Below are 21,880 nucleotides of genomic sequence, written 5' to 3' on the forward strand. Positions count from 1 at the left end.
ATTTTGAATAATCTGTTTTGTTCAGCTAAGTAGTAAAAAAAGGTTACTTTTTTAATTAATCCAAATTGTTTACAAAGCAAATTGTTAGCGCATCCAAAAAAGTCTGCATTTTTGTATACTTCTGGTTTCCTTTTCCCATTTTGGAACTTTCATTTTTCACAGAATTTCTTTTCTACTCTGATCCCATTTTTGCCATAGGTCCACTTAAGGATTTTTCATTGATTTTCCTTTTCTGATCTGGATAAAAGGGCACATATATATTTCTAGTAATTTATTTATAAGACTTCTGTGCAAGATCTAGCACTCGAAAGTACAGTTTATCACAGTCATTCAAATCAGATTTGTAAACTCCTTTGGCCTGACAAAACAAATTAAAAAAGCATTATTTTAAATCAAATGGAAGCTGAATTTAAAAGAGATACTGGGGTCCTTATTACACTGCAAATGTTTTCTTTTACAGTCTTTAAGCAATACAAAATTGGAGTTGTATAAATCCTATGTGCCTTTTCTATTTTGTTACTTCTACTCATGTCCAGTTAGTATTCTTATTAATTATGGCAAGTGTATGTTCGTGCTTTTTAGATTTACTCATCCACTTACACATTTAGTTTGGTGCATATAAATATATTATTAACAAATAAATCTTTAATAGGTTCAAATGTAATTTTACTGAATAACAGCATTGTTCTTTTGTGGTTTTATAGGAACTAGCCACAATGAAGCAGATTCTAATTAGTCTACATGGTAAACACTATGAACAAAACTTACCTCAGTCTCATACTGACGTAAAAAGTGTGACTGCAAAAACCAAACCAAATCCTTCAGTAAAACAGCTGCCAGAACATGAAGAAGAAAATGTATTTACACCTAAGCCAACGTTATTTGTAAGTACTATAAGTGCCATAAGCTTTTTTGATAATTCTCCTCACTTTTTAAAAAGAAAGATGTGGGTTCAAACTTCAAGGTGATGTATAATTAATTCAGCTGAACACTTGCACCTTTTTATGGGAATAGTCAGTGTTGTGGAGATAAATTACTGATTGTGATGTTATTTAGCTATTTAGTATTTCTGAATTTCTTCCTGCATTTTAAGTTCACAGCAAACTAGGTTTTTTTTTTTAATTCCATTATAATATTACAATATTGAGTGGTTAGCAAAATTTTGAAAGCCGAAGGGATTCACAGACTATGTATACAATTTTAAATCTACACTGATCATGTATGAGTGAGTTGAGTATATGTGTGTGTGTATATATATAGAGAGGAGAAGGGGATAATAGGTGTATTTGTGTATCCTTATATTCATTTATATATGTATATTAAACTGTATGTGTGTATATCTAAATATATATATAAAAAAATACATGCCCAGTGTCAATATTGCTTCTGTTACTAAGCATAACTGATATTATAAAATGCTGGTTTACTCCTTTAGAATCTAAATGCTTAATTTTAAATACTTCAAGTGGCCTGCTTCAGATTTAGTGTCCCTAGTATTTAAAAGCTTCATGAAAATGGTTTAGAAGTTTCTCATTATAACTGTGTCTGAACTGATAGATTCAAGAAAGCCAAGTTGCCGTGTTGAATCACAAAACATATTATGTCTCTTTCTTAACATTTCTTGAGGCTACCAGGGTCGACTGGTTGTATCCACACTGCAGCATAGATTATGTGCTCTTTTGGTCCAGATATACATCTACACTTCTTTATTTCCCCTGGCAGAAACTTTAAATTCAGTGTGTTAAACAATACAAGGTTTGTATTGCAGCACATCAGATACTGTTTCTATAATACAAAATGTAGGAAATGGTTGCTTCTCTTGGACGTGATGCCAGGGCTTTGCGGGATTTTAGGGGTTCAAAATTTGCTTGGATAGTGTTATGAGACTAAACACAGGCAAACCCAGCGTTGTCTCATGCACAATCCTTTCAGTAGTGCTAAATCATACTCCCCAAATTTTGGTTTTCATGGAGCTATTCAGTGATCCAAAACAGAGCCAAAATATAAGCTAACAGTTAGGTTCTGTAGGTGATCCACCGTTTCAGTGTTTAATCTGTCCTGTTTTACACAGGGATATAGAAATGGAGTAGGGATCTAAAAAAAGAAAAAAAAAAAAAGGGGGGGGGGGGAAAGCTTTTACATTTAGAAATTCTGACCAATTTCTGTTTGAAAAATTCTTTTCAGACATTGAAGCAGGGAACCAAAACCAGGCACATGCAGGGTTTCCTCTTAGATGGAGAAAGAAGTTATAAGTCCTGTGAAAATCCTGGCAATTTAGGTCAATTTCTAGAATTTAAAAAGCCTGCACAAATACAGAAGATGTATTTTTGTAACTGAAACCTTCAAAAAGAAAGAAAGATGGAGATTAAAATGTGGAGAGACCCCCCACCAGAAGGCCATCTGAATTAAATTGTTTTCTAAACTGAATGGTTATTAAGTCTTAAGTCTTGAAGGAAAGAACAAATAGAGAGCAGATATAAAATGGAATTAGAAAAGGACAAGTATAGGGACAACAGACAAAAGAGACAGTACTCACTAACGCAAGAGATTATACCCATCCCTGACATCAGAACAGTCGTTAACTTGTTCCATCTCCACTTCATTAGTTTTATTTCTGTATACGAGCAAACACCGAACTTGCCACAAGAATGTCAAGCAATCCCAACTGTGTAGCGATGGCCCTTAGGATTATGGAGTCAAAGAAAAGTTGTTCACAGATGATTCTCTGTGATTAAAATACTTTCTACACTGTCATAAAACTGCTGAATTCTTGTGTTTTTAAGTCTTAATTTTTAAGAACTATATTTCTGCATAAAGTGTTGGTCAATTACAGCACACGTAAGATCCCTTTTTTTAAGTCCCATCCCCTTCTCAACTGTGAAAGTCAGATGATGCTATTTCATATGAAATCTGTTTATGGCACGGTTGATGTATGTTTTCATTTCGATAGATATTTTAAAACAAATCATTTCCTACTGTATAATCTGCTTTTTATAAGCTAGAAATAAGGAGGTTTTAATACAGATATATAGGAATAAGAACCTTAAATGCATAATCTTGTTTACAAGCAAAGAACTCTCATAGCACTGTGAACTACACTGGAAAGAGACTTTAGTGTAGATGGCATGTTTTACTTCTGACTTTCTTCTGATTTTCACTGTCTCACAATTGAAACTTTCTTTATTTTACAGACAAATAAAGAGGCACCTGTATGGTACAAGAAACTGCAGAAGAAAACATCATCATAGCATTTTTCCAGAATTACTAAAAATAATCCTTTGGGGATATTTTCTTGGAAGAAAGTTATTTTCACCATAATGATGCCCTTTTTACCATAAAAGCAAACAACTGTTTTGGTTTAAACTGTTTTTTTATACCTGTTAAATGGTCTTATGCTTCATAAAATACTTTTTAGATCTGTCATATGAATAAAGTGCGTGGAAATAATACATGAAATGATTTTACTAACATGTATTTGAATTTTAAAGGATAAACAAACAGTAGCATATTGTACACATTTATAATCCAGGCAGTTAAAGGACGTGTTATTTAGAGTGTTCAAATTAATGCATATTTCAGCTTTTTTATATTGTTTTTCTTGGACCCTGTGTTTTGTGCCACATTCCTTGCAACTATTCTGCCTCATAAAAATTTAAAACATATACATGAGTTAACATCAGACTATATCCTGCTTTCTATGAAGGAAATTCATGTCAGGTGAAAAAAAAAATAATTTATCAGCCTTAATTTGTATAATTTGTTATTTGATATAATTTGTTCTACCAGACAGGCATTACAAATTCTAAAGAAGCAATGAATACATCTTAATTACCAGCACTGATTCTTTATTGGCTAGATACACTTGCTCTGGTACAGTTGCATCAGTGTAATAATAAAATTAGGCCATGATGTGTGATTATCATGCAACAGTGAAATGGATAACTTGGCATATTTAGTTGTATGAAAATAAGCCACATCTTCCAAGAACACAATCTACTTATTTATTCCACTCCACCATTTATTTAGACTATAGAAAATGTCTCTCATATTTTAAAGCACTTTTGTCTGCATATGGTACCTTTCTATATATAACATAAATATAGAAGATATTGTTTAAGTGACTGTACACTGAAATATTGCTCAGATTTCATTTAAAAGGAAGCTTCTTTTTCTTGCCTCCTCTTTCCTTGACAGTATCTCTTCAACTGATTCATTGTTCCTACCTGGACATGAACAATAATTATTTCCTGTGTAATACAAAGCTTAATCTTATCAAGCTTATGATTCCTAGATACACTTTTCTCCATTTTCCATACAGCAGTTTGACACACAGCAATACTTCCTCTGCTACAGGTAAACTTCAGTTTCTTTATTGGGGTCTTTTTTCTAATTCTGAGAGTGAGGTAAAAATGCACATCACGGGTTTAAAATTAGCATTCTGTGAGTGGGGGAGGCCAAGTGCATGGGCAGAGGTAGTATGTTTTACTAGACTAACTGGTGTTCACTGGGAAAACAATAGGCAAACCTTTGGGCTCACAAATCTACCTGTACAGACATTCCTGAATAAACTTTGGTTTCCTGAAGTCTAGGGTTTTATCTAATTTGTGTTTTTATGTTAATAGAATCATTAACTTCTTTTCATGTGAAACAGCTCACATATGCAGATAGTCATTATGTAGTTTATAATAGATATTTTATATGATACACAGTCCCTAGTTTAACTTCACAGACTACCCTGTTTGTCTGTTATCACCCAATAATTAGTAAATTTTATTATGTAGAAGGACTGTCAGCTATTTTAGGCAAGATATTAGTTGGTATCTTAAGTATTCACAATTTGTTCACCTTTAGTATTCTTATAGATAAATTAGTGAAATACAGACTATAAGGTGAGTGGAAAATTGGCTCACAGACCAAGCTCAAGGCAATGTGAGCAGCAATGCAAAGTCCAACTGGCAGCTGGAGAACAGTAGTATCCCTTGGCAAGTTCATAAGCAATACCAAATTCAGGGGAGTAGTCTATGCTGGAGAACAGGGTTTTGGAGCGACCTCAACAGGCTGGAAACTGGGTCAACAAGAACCTTACGAAGTTCAAGAGCAGTCAGTTGCAGTTCCATGTGTAGGGTGGAATAACCCTGTATGCCAGTACTGTCTGGAAAGCAGCTTGGCAGAAACAGAGCTCAAGATCCTAGCGAAGTGATCCTTCCCTCCTATCTGGTGCATAGGAGGCCACATCTGGAGTGCTGCATGCAGTTTTGGGCTTGTTTAAGACAGACTGACACATTGAAGTCCACCAAAGAGTCACCAAAATGATCATGGGCTGGAGCACCTGATGCAGAAGGGGAGGCTGAAAGAACTGGCCTTGTTCAGCCTTAAGAAGAGAGGGCTTGGGGGGAATATATTGCAGCCTCCAACTACCTAATGGGATGGTACAGAGACAGCAGTGCCAGACTCTTCTCAGAGATGTGCAGCAATAGAGTAATAGGCATTGGACACAAACTAGAGCACTAGAAAACTCAGCTATTATGAAAAATGGTTTTACTGTGAGGGTTGATCAAACACTGAAACAGATTGCCCAGGGAAGTGATGGAATCTTCATCCTTGGAGATACTCAGACTGGACAGAGTCCTCCACAACCTGGTATAATTGGACCTGGTTTTGACACCGACCAGAAGACTGGTTTTCAGAATTCCTGTCCAATCTAAAATCACTGGTGATATTTCTAAATATAAGGATATAAGATAGTGACATTAATTTACTTCTTAACATCCAAAAGACACAAAGTGTTTCCTTATTCCATGGAAATAAAATACACAAGAACATTTTGATGCTTACAGAACAAATTGTGCATTGTCAGTATCTGGGTCCTCCAAACAGACAGAAAACTGGGCTGATTTATAGTGAAATTTTATTGACATATAAACCACTCTTCAGATTGCAAAATTGCTGGGTTTTTTTTTAAATCGCTAGCAAAGTCCACGGTTACATTGTCAAAAACAGAAGTCACTTGTTAGCATATACTTATAACACATAATGCTGTTGGTAAATTCTTGTAATCCACATGGTTCTTGTGTAAATCTCAGTATGGTTTAGAGGATTTTTTTCCCAGTTGAAGACTCTGTATTTTTCCTGTGTCTCCTCACTTCATTAGTTATGCAGGAGGGCACCTTCTAAGCTTTTCATGCTAAAGCAGAACGTTACTTAAATATAACTACTGAAATGTGAAAAGCTCTACAGCAAAAATTAATCTTTTCTGTCTTTAAGTAATGAAAAGGTTCAGTTGTATTACCTGTCCAGCATTTTTACTGATGTTCTTTCCCGCAACCACAGTTGTCAAATGAATTATTCCAAAATTATTCTTCACGGTCTTTGCAGTCTCCTAGTGTAGTAGGTCTTGTGTCAATGATGTGTGAGTCAAAAATAACGAAGAGAAATTTCTAAGGGTATTCATGCATGTAAGCAACTTGTGACTGAAGTGCCCAACCCACATAATCATCCTCAGTTCCTCTTTTTCAAGCCAAAGGGAGCAAACAGAGAAAAACCTCTATCCACTATTACATGTCTTAATACATTAAATTGGATTTACTTAAGCAGCAAGTTTTGTAAGTATAGGGATTGAACAGGAAAGATGGAAGGACAACTGATTTAGAGCAGGTTATGATGTTTTCCCTGTTCTTCAAGGGGTAATTGCTTTCTCACCTTTCTGTCCCATGCTAGAAGCAAAGAAGCTCTAACACATCAAGGAAACCTTTTGTCTGAGGAAAATTAAATTGCTATTTTTTTAAATAAGGACCTAAACTTTGAAAGTTCATTGCTGAATCCCGTGGTCATACTTCACTGGCATTGTAGTTTCTAAATATTTTCTGTAAAAGAAATATGTGATTCGGATTTGTAGTCTTCCTCCTCTTCAAGACTTTCTGTACAAAACTGATGAAACCTTGTAAAAGAGGAACAAGTGTACATTCACATTAGTTGACTATTTTGTCAGTATCTCTGGGATACAATTTTCTACCTCTTGCACTTTAGCTGTTATTTTCTATTTCAGTTACCCTTTTGTATGATATCCAGTTCCTACAAAATGTGATATTTGGCTCCTACAAAAAGGAACACTTAACTCTACTAAACCTCTGACATCTGCAAGATGGTCAGGTAGAATTATTTTGCTCCTGGTAGACATTCATCGACTTCAATGTCTTTGGAAGACATGATTCAGAGAACACGACTTTCTAGAAACAAATTACTACCTTTTGAAGAAGTAAATATGTTATTATATATATATGTGTCTCAATCAATTGTCAGCCTGTTGTACATTTACATGAAAATAGATTTATATGCAACAGTTTGAGCCTGTAACAGCCTGTCATCTTTCAGGGTTGCACTCATTAGGGAGGTCTACTGAGGAAAGAATTTATCTCTCTCTTAACGTTACATTTGATAGAACACATGCCAGAATTTTTACTGAGTCAAATAAATTTATGCCTGGTATTTTCCTATGCAAAAGAATACAAAGAATCTGTGTTTATTATTGAGGTTTGAAAATGAAACAAGTACCTCTAGAAGATCAAGTTTTGCTTAGTGTCTTTGGGCAACAGTATCCCCATCTTAAATTCCTAGGATGGATTGGGAGCTCTTGACCTTTAAAATGCATACTTCTGTAGCTTAATTAAGGCAGTTACACTTAAGGGTACTCCAGACTGAACCTGGGCAGCAGTCAGCAGCCATACAAGGTGCCAGCTCTTGGGGGTGGCGTCAGTAGTGGAAATGGACAGTACTTGGGAATTATGGAAGGGTGAATGGCAGGTACTGCAGAAGTGTTTAGTAGCAGGAGAAGCAGGTACCGCTCTTCATGGATATTAGACCCTCTGCAGCTCTTTAAGCCCTCTGCTGACAGCACAAGAACCACAAGCATTGTTCCACAGAGTTCCCTGGTTTTCTTTCCTCACTAATGGAAGTTTTTCATAACAGTAAATTCCTGTATTTTTCTTTCTTTACTTCTTTCTGAGTGAGTGAAAGAGAGACTCCTTTTTTTCAGGACATTGGAGCTGGGTTAAAAAAAAAAAAAAAGGTGAATTTAATCAGCTTACCCTTTAAAGGATAAGGGGGACAAAAAAAAAACCTGCAAATTTCATCCCCATGGAAGCAGGAAATGGCAGAAGTATTAAAAGCAAAAACTTAGGACTGATCATGGAAATAGCTTTTACTCAGAAGCTTACATGTTTTCATAGACTGTGCCCTTTTTGAAGATACTACAGAAATAACCACTGTAAAAGAGAATGCTGCTTTGATTGGAGCAATAGAATCAACTTTGTTTGACCACGAATAATTGAAGTCTTTGTGTTAATGCTTCTTTTAAGGAGTAGTGGATCAGTAAATGTAACTTAATTGCAGGAAAAGACTTATGGATGGAATTTATGACTGTATTTTAATGACAGTCTTTTCATTTTTCCTTTTGGTTCAGTAGAAAAAGGATTACTTAGATTATTCAGTGTTGCAGCTGAAATTGTTAGCAATACCAGTGGTCCTTTCTATCATGAATTTTGGAAACATCTATTGCAGCCTGCAAGACTTTCTCTTTTCTTATTCAGTTTTTTAGAAGAACTTGTTTCTTTGTGCATTATTATTAGGTACAGACTAGGTAATGTGCTTGATTTCTGCAAGAGAGTTGTCATCTAGAATGTATATGTGGATTTTAAATATAGGATTTTTACCTAAGTGCAGTGGTCATTTCTAAAAGAAAGAGTTAGAAATATTCCCACTGAGTTCTCTCTGAGATCTTGAGAGGGTTGTTTCTGTGCCTAGGCTTTCCTGAGTTCCCCATTGCTGGTACAGTGCCACACATTCAGGAGACTTGTCACTCACTTGTTCACAAGCCTATGGTTTCCATGCACACAGCTCCCAGTGCCAGTGGAACTGTGTAAACACAGATTCACACATTGTCATCTGGAGGTACGTTCACACAGAAATTAATATCACTCATCTCCTCTGTGATACTCTGTAAGCAAGGAAAAAATACAATATTTTGGTGCAGCCTATTCACTTGTCCCTTTTCATTCTTGGGGGTTAAATTATTTTAGTGTTTGAATGGAATTCTGGTGAGTCTTTGTTCTTAGACATTGAAAAGGAAACATGCTGCAAGTCCTGCAAGGATGGCAAACTCCTTTTTTTTTTCAGATACTTCATCAGAGATCTTCCATGTTAGTTCCTAAGACATCATTAGGCACCACTTCTTAGACATTAATCTTTATTTTACTAACTTAATACTTAGATACTAAGTCCCCCAAATCCACTCAGTATTTACAAGTAAAGGAGTACGTGCCTGAAAGTAGCAATGAGCAATAAATGGACTACCATGTCAATGACTTGAGACTTACTGAATTAGCAAATTCCTTGTCATTTTCTGTCATTTCTTTCATTATTGCAGTAATTAACTTTGCAAATTGCATTTGTTCTATTCAGTGGGGAATAGAGAACAATAACAATGTTTACCAACAGCAGGAGGGAGCTTACCTTTCTTTCTCAACCCTGTAAAATCTCTGCAGGCTAATCTCAGTGCACAGCTAGGGTGCCCCCCTACACAATGGAGACAGTCTGAAACCTCCCTTAGGGAAACCTGTGTGAGCTGATCAGGTCTGTTGTTAATGAAAACCAAATACCCGACCCTATGAAATACATAGCGATTTTCTGTTCTGACGTGCCATTCCAAATCTGTACAGGCTGAAAACTTTGTCATGCGGTTTTACACCATGATAGTAATTCTGAGATAGCTGAATGACTTAAAAACAAGTACAGAGTATTCTCAATCCATTAAACTGTGAAATTACAAAGAAACAAACTATGTAAAGTTCTTAAGTTTCCAGCTGCAGTAACATCAAGAATCTTTGACAATTCACTGTTATTCAAGTTGTAAACTGAAATATGTAAATACTTTTTTTTTAATATAAATGTAAGTTTAATTATTTGGGTTTAATAATGCAAAGCAAAATATTTTTCATATAATCATAGACTGGTTTGGGTTGGAAAGGAGCTTAAAGGTTCCAACCCCCATGCCATGGGCAGGGACAACTTCCTGTGAACATCTGTTCACTTTCTGTTTAAGTTGCTTTTGGTCATGAACAAAATGCCAATAAAGTATCTTGAAATTGCTTTTATTTAAAAATACAAAGGACAGTGTATTGTATAATCTGATCTACTGTCCTGTCTCCAGTAATTGTCAGGTTCATCACAGAAAGGTGCAAACTCCCCATGAGCTGACAGTGGACAGCACCACATTTACTGATTTGAATGACAGCCCTTAGTTTTCATAAAAATACACAGATCTTTAATATGCAAGCTTTCAGGTTCACTGGGTGTTTCTGGGAACAGGAATACCTGATCCACCTTCTCAGCTATGTTTTTTGTTATTTTTTCACGTAAAAGATTTTCTGTGTTCTTTACTGCTATCACTTCCACTTTCTGAAAACATAAAGATGTAACTGTAAGGTTCTTAACACCCTGCTTCAGTGCCACTCAGCCACGGAGGTACAAAATACACAGCTATGCCAGCATTCCAAGTGACCACCTAGACTTCTAGCTGTTACAATGCCAAGTCCAACTTCTATGTAGAGAGATGACAGTACTAACAGTGCTTCACTCTATATGAAATAGCAATCGTTGGGTTTGGTAATAAGACCAAGTGTGGTCCTGAGCATTTATGTATTGGATCAAAAACTGGAACCCAGTCTGAACAGAACTGTTGGCTTCACAGAGCTCTATTGTCATTTCACTGATTCCATAGGGAACCAAATATGTTACCTTTTTCCTCAGGCGGTGGATAGGATTAATCATGCCCCTTGAGTGTTCACAGAAGTTAATATTGCAACATGATGATGGGAGCATTTCTGAAGAAAGGAGTGAGCTTCAGCCCTTCAGCTTTGGAAAGAAACAGCCAAAAGAAAATCCAGAGCTTCTAGTCTATTAGCTTGAATCACCTTATACGGGCTACAGAAAGCTTCTGAGTACTGACAGGGTACTGAATTTAATATATTCCTCTTCGTCCTTCATTTTCTGTTGTCTATTTTAAAAATACTAATTTTCTAGTTTTTATTTATCCCATTCTTAAGCACTTAACTTCAGGAAATAATAAGGAACTCTGGACAAATCTTGGAGATTATGGATATCATGACTACTTCAACACTCAACTTCGCAAAAGTTAGCACTTAAGTTTCAGTTTTAGGTTGCCAGCAAGAGTAGATCTGATCCAATAAAGCAAATTAGGGGGCCATAGCATTTCAGGGAGGGTAGATATTTAAATATGAAATGCATTAATGTTTAACAAAGTATTTGCAGAGGGCAATTCCTTAAATTGCATAATTCAGAGTGAGCAGGTAACTTCTTTGGCTACTTGGCTATTACCTTGGTTTCCATGAGCACTGTTTTCACTCCTGCATTTAGAGCAGAGGGAAACATCCATTGCATCACACTGTCTCTCAGTGTGATATGTTTGAAAGAAACACTGACATGAGACCAGTTTAATGGTACCACAGTGTCCTTGGGATAAAGAATGCAGAGCTTTTTTTTTTTATCATTAAATTAGCTACCAGGAAAGCTGATTGCCACTGCTTCACCCTGTAAGTAACATCACCAGGACTGGAAGTGCTGCACCAGATCATTGCAAAATGCTTCTGCTGATAGAACACAGTGGACCAAGCTGGTGTAGCCTACTTTGACTAGTAATTATCTCATAGGTTAATTTCACTGTGTTCAAATACTTGTTTTAGTGTAAGATCTGAAATAACAGTGATGGATACAGGTGCAGTATTGAAAGACAGTTTGTGCAATAGCTATCTGCTCTATTCACATGATCTGGAAATGCTAACATGAAGCAAAAGGAAAAGACTTAACATCCTCTTCTAGTCATTTCCACTTTTACTTCTTTTCCTTTTCAGCAAAGTCATATCTGAATACAGAATTTAAAATCTGAAAAACTGTAGTGCTGCATGGTAACACTTTAAAACATGTAGAACAAGATGAGCCTTTTTTCCTGGGTCTGCTAAAATGTGTTTTATTATTACTTTGTTTCTCTGGTGCAATAAAATACAGATCTATATTTTTTCCCACAGGTTACATGCGGTTATGTAGTATCTTACGGCAATTCGTACATGATAATATGTGCCAGATTAATGAATTGTAAGGCCTTATTTGTGAATTGCACAGAAGCAAGGTTTTCTAATCACAAAAAAAAAAACATTGTATTTTGTCAATCTACAAAGTTATCAAAATGCAATCTAGAGAGAAAGAAGACTTGTTTTGTTAAAAGATTGAATCAACTTTTCCTCTCCTTTATTTATATCTTTCAAGCAGCACAGGGATTAAGATGTGGTGTTCAAAGTCTTGCTTCATCCAACTGGCCACATTAGGTGCAAGTTCATGCATAAGCAGGCTCCATAGCTTAACTAAGCATGTTATGAACCAGTCAGGTAAAGGCATTTTAAATGGGCTATATATTCATGAACTGCAGTTTTCCATACCATAACACAATAGACATAGACTGGCTTTCATTAAGTCACCACCCAGCAGCACGGATACTTACAGGTCACATGTGAACATCTTAATACATATATATTTGTATCTACAGCTGCTCTAGCGAAAAAATACATTAACAAAACATCATTAGAGAAAGGTTTTTATTGGTCCCTTGTTCTGAAAGTAAGCATTTCGTCTTTTTTCTTTTTTAATATTTAAAAAACCTTTTAAAAAAAAAAAACTTTTAAAAAATTATTAGTGTATTACAAGTGGAAACTAGGTAAGCTGGTTGTAACATGATTTTAATTTAAATCTTTTTGAAAACAGTATCCTTAATTACCTGAATAAATATCTCTAAAATGTGTAGAATAAAGCTGGATTTAGTATTTTACTGAATATTTTGTTGCATGGTTTTCCAGCAAGTTTTGAAGAAAATAATGTGAATAACACTGGAAGCTGTAGGTGCCAATCTGTTAATAGTGTTTCATGTTTTTCTCACTGAAAAAATTATTTTGTTTCTGTTGATCAGGCTCTAAATATTTTCAGAAAGGCAAAAAATAATAAGAAAAAAACGTTGTGTTAATTGTTTAACTATGTTGTATGTTATTTAACATAATCTACTACTTAATGTATGTCTGAAATTAAAAACATTCTAAAGGACTTAAAAATTAATGCCACTGCAGTTCATGGCAATAATATAGTGAGACGTGTAAGACAGTCCTATGCCATTAGACATTTTCATCTTCTATAATATTTGAATTTTTGTTTTCAAATGGACATCTTATGATACTTATTTGAGAAGAAGATGTGCATTTTATAGATGTGTGTCTGTTCTAAAGTCCCATTTGTGAAGAGACATTTGAGTCATTGCCAATAACCACTGGCATTTTTCTCCTATCATCTTACTTCTAGCTTGTTCCAGTGTTGGTGAGTTGGTGATTTTCTGACTACACCTTACCTAAGTAAATGAAACTACTCAAACTGTGTGGAGGCAGCAGCTTCCTTGATGGGAGGAGTACATCATGAGGCAAACAGAAACCATGAAGAGGGATGGAGCTGTGCCTTTTCATTACAGTATATGATTAGAAATACAGAAATTTCCCCATCCAGCAAGATGAATATTATCACCAATCCTGCAAGCCCCCAGTGAACAGGAGGTAGAATGTGTGCAGCCACAGAATATCAAGGCTGATCAGCTTTCTTGTAGTGGAAGACTGGGTTCTCCAAGGTTGACAGTGTTTAGTTCATTCATTTTTCTTACCAGTCAACTTGTGATGATCAGTAAATGGAGCTGATGTTTTGCTAAGTATTTATCTCTACTGCTAAGACTAAGCACATTCTATGACTTCTGGAATTTTTACTAAGATCAGGATTTTAAATACTCTTGTCACAAAATTACATTCCTCTCCTATGGTGTGACTGGGATGAAAAATTAAGTATGCTTTCAAAAGCTTCCATGGGAAGCACCTTTCAAACCTGATTCACCTTTCTAGTGAAGCCTGAGGTAGGTGTCTGTAATCTCTGCTGTTATGCCTCCTGATAAGTGACATCCAGTCATTCAGCTCATTTATTGAAAGATGCCTAATATGTTTTCAGTGGAGGTCAAACCTCACGTAGTCTTGAGGCAGATGCATGGAAAGTCAGTACTCGCTATTGAAATTTTTTGAAATTACTTGCTTGTTCCTAAACTTCCTCCTTTTTTCAAAAAATGTCAATCAAGCTACCAGGATATGCTGAAAAATGTGATGGTCAACTGGGTTATTACCCTTAGCATTAAGCAGGAGAGAACCCTGTCATAACTTTAATATCCTCTGACTGACTGAAAAGCCTCCTTTTGCTGCTGCTACATCTGTTTCCCAGAGCAGAAGGGCTGGTTCCTTCCTATTTTTTACTCTCTCTAGGGGCATACTGTTTAGATAGGATACTATTAGATACTACCTAATTCTTTGTGCTCCTTGGAGTTGGGGTGGCTCCTCTGAACAGATCATGGGACTGGGGTATGCAACAGCAAAAATGAAGCAACAAAAACACACTACCAGTTTACTTAAACTGGGAATTCCTAAGATATAGTGTACACGCCATTACTGCTTTATAAGCTGCTTCAGAGTGATTCTCAAATACCAACAAGAAAAATACATCGGCACATAAATGATGATACTCAAGCAACCTCACCTGGGAGACTGATCAAGATTGAGATTGTCCAGATTTAAATATAAACATTTAACCTCCAGCCTTGGTAGATCTGTGTCTGATAGTGCAAACAATCCATTCTCACAGTTTTTATTATATTTTGGCATCTATACTGCACATAAGTTTTAAGTGTGTACTGAAAATGTCCTTCTTAAACAGCTGTCAGTCTGTGAGCTTGTGCACATGAACTACTAGGATTCCTCAAGAAACATCTAACAAAAGCAAGCTTGTTGGTTATAAGTTTAAAATCATTACACAAGCTTTTTTAATTTTTTTTAAGAAGGAGGGGAATAAGCAGGAAAGACTGAAAACTGTATTCTTAAAATGAACATCTCATGATCAATACAAAATTAAGGCCTTCACAGGGAAATAGTGTCTGCCTTCATCTGGAGGTCTAACCCTCTCCATCAGCTACACATACCAGCTATTTCAGTAGACACTACAAGTAGGTGCAGGGTCAACCACTAATTGTGAGAGAGTGGATTTCACTCCCTCTGCAACTGTGGATGCTCAAAAGGATTAAGCATTTCAGTCAAATACCTTCATCAGTGCCAGTTACAGCAGAACTGCTCTACATGAGTTTCATCTGTTTAGGCATCCGAGATTTACATCCTTCTTGGCCACCTGTGGAATCATCTTGATGTTGCTAGCCATTATTAAGACAAGAACCTTTTCATGTCTTCATATATATCTATACTGGAAGATATATAGTTTAGAAGCATCCAACATACCAAGGAATCTAGGGATTTGTCTCAGTAGACAGATTTCCAACCTTCATTACTTATTTCATATAATCATAGAATAGTTAGGGTTGGAAAGGACCTTAAGATCATCAAGTTCCAACCCCCCTGCCCTGGGCAGGGACACCTCACACTACACCATGTCATCCAAGGCTCTGTCCAATCTGGGCTTGAACACTGCCAGGGATGGAGCATTCACAACTTCCCTGGGCAACCCATTCCAGTGCCTCAGCACCTTCACAGTAAAGAACTTCCTCCTTATATCCAATCTAAACTTCCCCTGTTTAACTTTAAACACATTACCCCTTGTACTATCACTACAGTTCCTCATGCATTTCTCCCCCATGCTTAATGTCCTCAATAAAATTAATCAGTTACTATGTTTTCTTTAAAAAAGGTAAAATGCATTTCTTATCGTTAAAAACCAATCCCCATAATACCTTATATATCAACCTGGCAATATTCCGTTTGAAAAAAGTTGAGACCTCAATTAGTAATTTTAGTAAAAAATGTTGAGTTGAATCAAGTGATAATACTTTACAAAAATGTGGTTTGCATAAACTGTTCTCTTTTGTGATCAACTTTATTCAAAGTTAGTTCAACAAGGTCTTGTTTTTCTTAAGCATATACCGAATGGCGTAAATTATATTATCGTCCTATTTTAATAAATCCTCACATTGACTATTCACATTAAGCTGCTCAAATTAATGTCACAATGCAAATTTATATGCCTGCATAATTTAATTTACATTTTCTTTTAAGTATTGGTTCTAACTTTAGCTTTCTTAACAGTCTTCTGGAATATGTCTAATATTCTAACAATTACTGAATATTAATCCTGAAGGCTCACTGACCAGCTCTTTTAAAATTCTTGGTGTGAAGTTATCCAGACATACTCCTCTAAGACCTTTAATAGTAGCTGGTTTAATATGCTCTTGAAATACTGTTGAAATGGAAAATATTTTGTCATTATATGATACATTTCCTACTCTTTTCCCAAATACAGCACAGGAATATTTAGTATGGTTTTCTTCCTTGGTTGTCAACAGTTCTGCATCTTTTATCTAAAACCAGACAATTGTTAGAGTTCTTAATACATTTCATGGACATTTTTTAGATGTTCTTTTCAACACGGGTCATTGACTTCTTAGGCATCTTTCTTCCTCCATATTATTTTTCCATAATCACTGCCATCAAAGTTATATTTGCTGTTACTAGTTCTTTTCCCAGCTGTTGAGTATCTATAATTATAACTGCTTTACAGAATGTCCTCTAACAAGGCAGAAGGAAAGAGGCCGTTCCTTTGAGGAAGGGGTGTTTTGTTTTGACTAGCTTCTGTGGGATTTAGAATTTGAGGACTGTACTCACCTCACTCAGACTCTGCCTAATTATTAAGTGGTCAGAACTTAAGTCTACTATTTATTTCAGTTTTGTCAAATCAGCCCTTTTAAATCACAAAGTCGATACCTTCTTGTTTCAGCCCTTTCTGCTGATTATAGACAGTATGATTAAATAATTATTTGCAGATGTCCACCAAGTTTCCCTTTTTTCGACAAGTTATCAGATTTTATGATTATAAACATATCTAGTGCAGAATTTGTCTGTGCTGGATACAAGATCATTTGAGTACAGACACTACTGCTTAATGTTAGAATTTGTGAAGACATTAGAGCCAATAGCATGAGCTCTGCTGCTTCACCACTGAGGGTATAGCTACACTTAAATTTAACACTTAACACAGTTTAAATTTAACACACTTAAATTTAGGTTCCTACCATTGCTCTGAATAAGGCAGTTCAGGTACCACAGGGAACACAGACATAAAGGCTCACTAGCTTCTCTGGACAGCCAAAGAGGTCTGTCAGGGTCTCTGCAGTGCTACCAGTACCCTACAGATATTACACTCTGAAGTCCCCAGGATCTTCTTTCTGCACATTATAGGCAGTTGATTAAGGAGCTTATCCTCCCTTGCAATGCTTGAAAGAACACAGCATAAGAAGTGAAGGATTTTTTTTTTTCTGACTACATCCTTTAATTATTTTTGCTCTCAACATTAGGTTTTACTTCCAAATGAGTATTTGCTGCTCAACCTCATCATGCTCCTAGAGATTGTTAAACAAGTAGCCTGTCATTGCTTTAATGCCCTAGGAGGGGCTTGTCCAGCCAAACCATCCCCTCTGCCACATCCCAGCCTGTAAAGGCTCCATCTCCTAGCTGGCAGGCCAGTATTTCACAAACCCCAAACCACTCCATGTTATTTCTCTGATCAGGAGATTTTCAGCCAAGACATGCAAGCATGGCAGTTTTACAGTTAAGAGTCTGTTAACAAATTTTCAGCATAAACACTCTGGAGCCAAAACTGCTTTCTTTAGTAGAAAAGAATGTGGGTTTGTCTCATATATTCAAGCAGTTAAACATGAGCGTAGGACCACCCATTGCTAACAAATGTTGCCAACAGCATTTGCTTTTATAAAGTGGGCAGACTACGTGTTGCACGGGGAGGTGGAAGAAAAGAGAGGTGCTGACTCCCCCGAAACTCCTGACAGGGAAACCCCCTTTCCACAGATCGTGAATGTTATTTTCTAAGTATGCATTTTATCTTGTATAATTACTGCCATGTACAGATTTCCATCTGCACTAATAGTACATAAGTAATTAAGTGACATGCTCAAGGAGCATGCTGTTGTAGTTTCTGGCTCTACCATGAAACAAGTCAGAGCCGAGCAGCTGTATGACAACGGATGAAAATACAGGAAACGCTCATCTCCTAAAGCTGAGTCAGTGACCTGTTGTTCTTAAAAAGGCCTGTTGTAATAAACAGCCTCCAGTTCATGTATATGTTTAACATATAGAGGTCAAAAATGGGACTGGAAACAGTAAAAGATTTTTATGTACTCTGTCTTCTCAGATGGGCTCAAAATATTCGAAATGCACCTGAAACCATGAAATACAAGGTTGCTACCTGAAGTTATGAAGACTCCTTAAAACCACAGTAAAGACTGGGTTCAGCTACTGAGTAAGATGTCTTGTTTCCTCCAGACAGGTTGATGATTCCTAATCCAAGAATTCAAGTAATGAACAGTTGAAGTTTCCATCTTGAAGCATCTGTTCCGCCAAGTCAGCACTGGCCTTGATAAATAGCCAATGAGACTGATGCATGCAAGTGTATACACACATGCTCAAGTTAAACTTGAGGGAAAATACTTGAACAGATCTCTGCATAGACAGATTTCTATAATTAATCTGTAATTAGGCTTTATACTGCACAGACTGACCCAGACAGGTCAAAACACAGAAAATGCAGACATGGTAGGATCCTTACCTGTTGCTGCAAACAAACTTTTTCAAAGGTTATTTGTGGGTAAGTTTACATACCTTCTTTTAGTGTCACAAACCTTCACTGCTATTATTTCTTACTCATCTTACAGTGGAAGAAAAATATGTTTAGCTAAAGGATAAAAACAAACCACAAGTACAACTGCATCTGGGTACTTTTAGTAATCTCAGCAAACTTCAAACATAACTTTAACAGTTTTGCCTCATTTTTAATTGTGCAGAAGAAAAACTTGAGTGCACCACTCATAAAGTCTGTACCCAGCTTTGCAATGGTGACTCTCCCTTGGCCTGTAGAATATAGGAATTGGTTGTTTTGCAGTTTTTATGTATTTTGAAAAACTGTCAAATCCAGTTTCTGATGCTGGAGTAACCCTATTGAGGACGCTTCTACCTGACATGATGTGCCATTCCAATTCCAGTAACAAGAAATTCCAAACTGATTCAGGAATTCACTCTTGGCAGTGTGGCAAAGAAATCCTGAGGGACTCCATTGGGAATGGGAAGGTTTTACACAACTGTCCTAGGGCATACAGGGGGGCTGGCAAAATTAAAACTCACTTTCTGTACATGCTTCACAACAGAGCCTTGTACAAAGGAGAATTAGAGGTATTTTCCTCATTGTAAGATTTGCACACCAGAGCAAAAAGGTAGAACTGGATGACTACTGAAAGAGCCATCTTTCAGTAAGATCTTCATTCAGCTAAGAAGGGAAAGAAGTCAAGATGAAGGGAGTTTTTACTCCAAACGCAAGTCTGACGCAATTAAGGAAGTGCCATTTGTTATTTCAGGAGGAATATCCTTTTCTCTGTAGGGTCTGGCACTAAGTAAAGTGAAATGAAAATCTGCATAAGCAAAGGGAACACCTCTGTAAGCTAATCCTGAAATAGCAACAGGTAAAGGTAGTACACTGCAATTGACTATCATTTCATGATTTTCCAATTAACTTTAGCAGAAAGTCACCCTGCTACATTCCTCATTGTGGTGGTGCTGTTATTATATAGCTCGACTGGCATTCACGAAGCCTGTCATGAGTTAAGATGGCACCTCATGGCTAGTGCAATCCTATTTTTAGTGGAAAGTTAGAATAAGAAAAATAATGACTTTCTTGACATGAAATGATGGTGCTGGCTCTCCTTCAAAAGTCTAAAGTAAGAAAAGAAACCGTTTCTTCCCTTGGGGACATGGACTCTAATGAGTGGCCAGAAGTACAGCTAGCCACTGATTTTTCAAGAAGAAAGTTTATTTTCACTTCTCTGGTAAGTTTACATGAAAAAGAGGGGTGAGCATCTGCTGACAGAGAACAGCCTCTGAATGTGCTAAAAGCTCCTGAAATCATTACCAGCCACCTTCCTAAAACTCCAACTCTGGCTCAGTTCAGCTGAGGTCTTCAGGTTTCCCTCACCTCACCATTATTATGAAACAACTTGTGCATGTCTTTCCACTCCTGCCCTACCCCTCCAAACAACGCACGTGCAGGTCCCCATCAACTCTGGCCCCTCTCCTCCCCACCAGGAACACAAGCACCTTCTCTAAGAGGTGTGTCTGGCAGAGACAAGGAGCTGGGAAACCATGAAGCCTGTCTCCATCTCGTCCCCCCCCTCACACCCATCCTAAACACCTTTGCTCCCAACCCCTCTTCCACAAGGCAGTGCTGTGCCCCACTGCTGCCAAGCTCCCAACTGCCTGGGACTTGACATTAGATCTTGTTTTCTCCTGTCTCCCCTCATGGGTATAGCACTACTAAGTGAACAGGAATGCACAGAACAAGAGAGTTCAAAGTAATTGAGGTACATTCATTCAGAAGCCTGGATCCCTGCCCACTCAGAACCTGCAGCATTTACATAGTTTCAGAAAGTTTAACCCTTTTTTATTGAACCTGGTAATGCTCTTTCGAGCACAGAGTGTTGCACTGCTCTTATCAGTGACCAAAGACACTGCAAGGTGTCTTTCACAAATCTAGCTCAAGGTGCTTATCTCTCAGTGTTCTATTCCCCTCTTTGCTCTATGGGACAGTGACTAAAGACCTTGTCATTTTTATGATGCTCAGGGAGCTGTGTTGCAGAGGAATGATCACTTACTGTAACTCCCAAACACGCCTGACAAAAGTCTTAGTTATACAAACAGAACTGTACTGGGTTTTAAAGAGCTTACACGTTTTTCTGCTGCAGAAAGGTGTAATCTCACTTTTAACTCTGCAAAATCAGTGAAGAAACAGAAACATTCCAAATAATTGTAACTGTAAACTCTTTTTTTTCCCCCTGATGATTAATTCTGAACAAACTCTCATTTCAATTTAATTCAGGAGATGACGTTAGTTGGCAGCTTATTACTGACCTTAAATTTGTAAATAAAAAGGATTTGTTCAAGAAAGTACAAAATCTAACAATGGAAATTCTTAAAATAGGCTATCAAATAATTTTTCTGTCTGGTTCTAACCATGCATTTAGACTATCTGTAAGCTTCAATAATGCTGCACTGTGTAGGTCAGATAAGCAGAGGACCTGATCAGGAACAAGAGTTGATCTGATTTGCCTGTTTAATTGGTAGTAACAGTAGAAATGCCTAAATAGAAAAAAATCACCCTTGAAAAATTATATAGTCTTTAGTAATCTTCCATTGACAGTTGCTTGACAAAAGACTGTAGGGCCCATCATTAGCACAAAAACATAGCAATGGGGTTGCATTTATTTACCTGCAGTTCAGACCTAATTATATCCTTTTAAAAAACATTAGAACACATTCAGAGCTGCTTCTGAAAATGTTTAAGTATACACAGAGCTTTACTCAGTGATACTGTTTTAATTAACCTGCCAAAGCATTTGCCAGAGCTGGCCCTTTATAAATGTACATATATAAAACAAAACAAAAAAACGATTTTGAAATGATCTGTTTATCATTCGTTTAATCAGATGGAGGTAGAGCATGTAATTAAAGCATGCAAGTCCCAGAAACATTTCAGTTACTACAACCATACAATTTACATAAATGTCTGAAAGTTACTAGCATATGCACTACATCAGATGCTGCCTAGCCTTATATTGTGCCTAGCCCTATATTGTGCCTCATATACAAGAATTACAGCCAAATTATTCTTCAGACAGTGTAGTGCTGTG

At 36.7% G+C, this 21,880-nt stretch overlaps 1 protein-coding gene across 5 annotated transcripts in view; it reads left to right on the forward strand.

Annotated features, from left to right (window-relative positions):
• PIBF1 (progesterone immunomodulatory binding factor 1) overlaps positions 1 to 3,814 on the forward strand; it is a 129,513-nt gene extending 125,699 nt beyond the window's left edge. For 3 of the 5 annotated variants that reach the window (XM_062636874.1, XM_062636876.1, XM_062636875.1), the window contains 2 exons: positions 705 to 884; positions 3,192 to 3,814. In XM_062636874.1, the coding sequence (XP_062492858.1) occupies positions 705 to 884; positions 3,192 to 3,248 (237 nt within the window). In that variant the 3' untranslated portion in view covers positions 3,249 to 3,814. The other 2 variants (XM_062636879.1, XM_062636877.1) reach the window with 2 other exon arrangements.
• Positions 3,815 to 21,880: the final 18,066 nt, after the last annotated feature.

The sequence above is a fragment of the Pezoporus occidentalis genome, unplaced genomic scaffold (assembly GCF_034315485.1).
Source record: "Pezoporus occidentalis ecotype Australia unplaced genomic scaffold, CSIRO_AGI_Poc_V1 ctg5, whole genome shotgun sequence".
Lineage (NCBI taxonomy): Eukaryota > Metazoa > Chordata > Aves > Psittaciformes > Psittacidae > Pezoporus > Pezoporus occidentalis.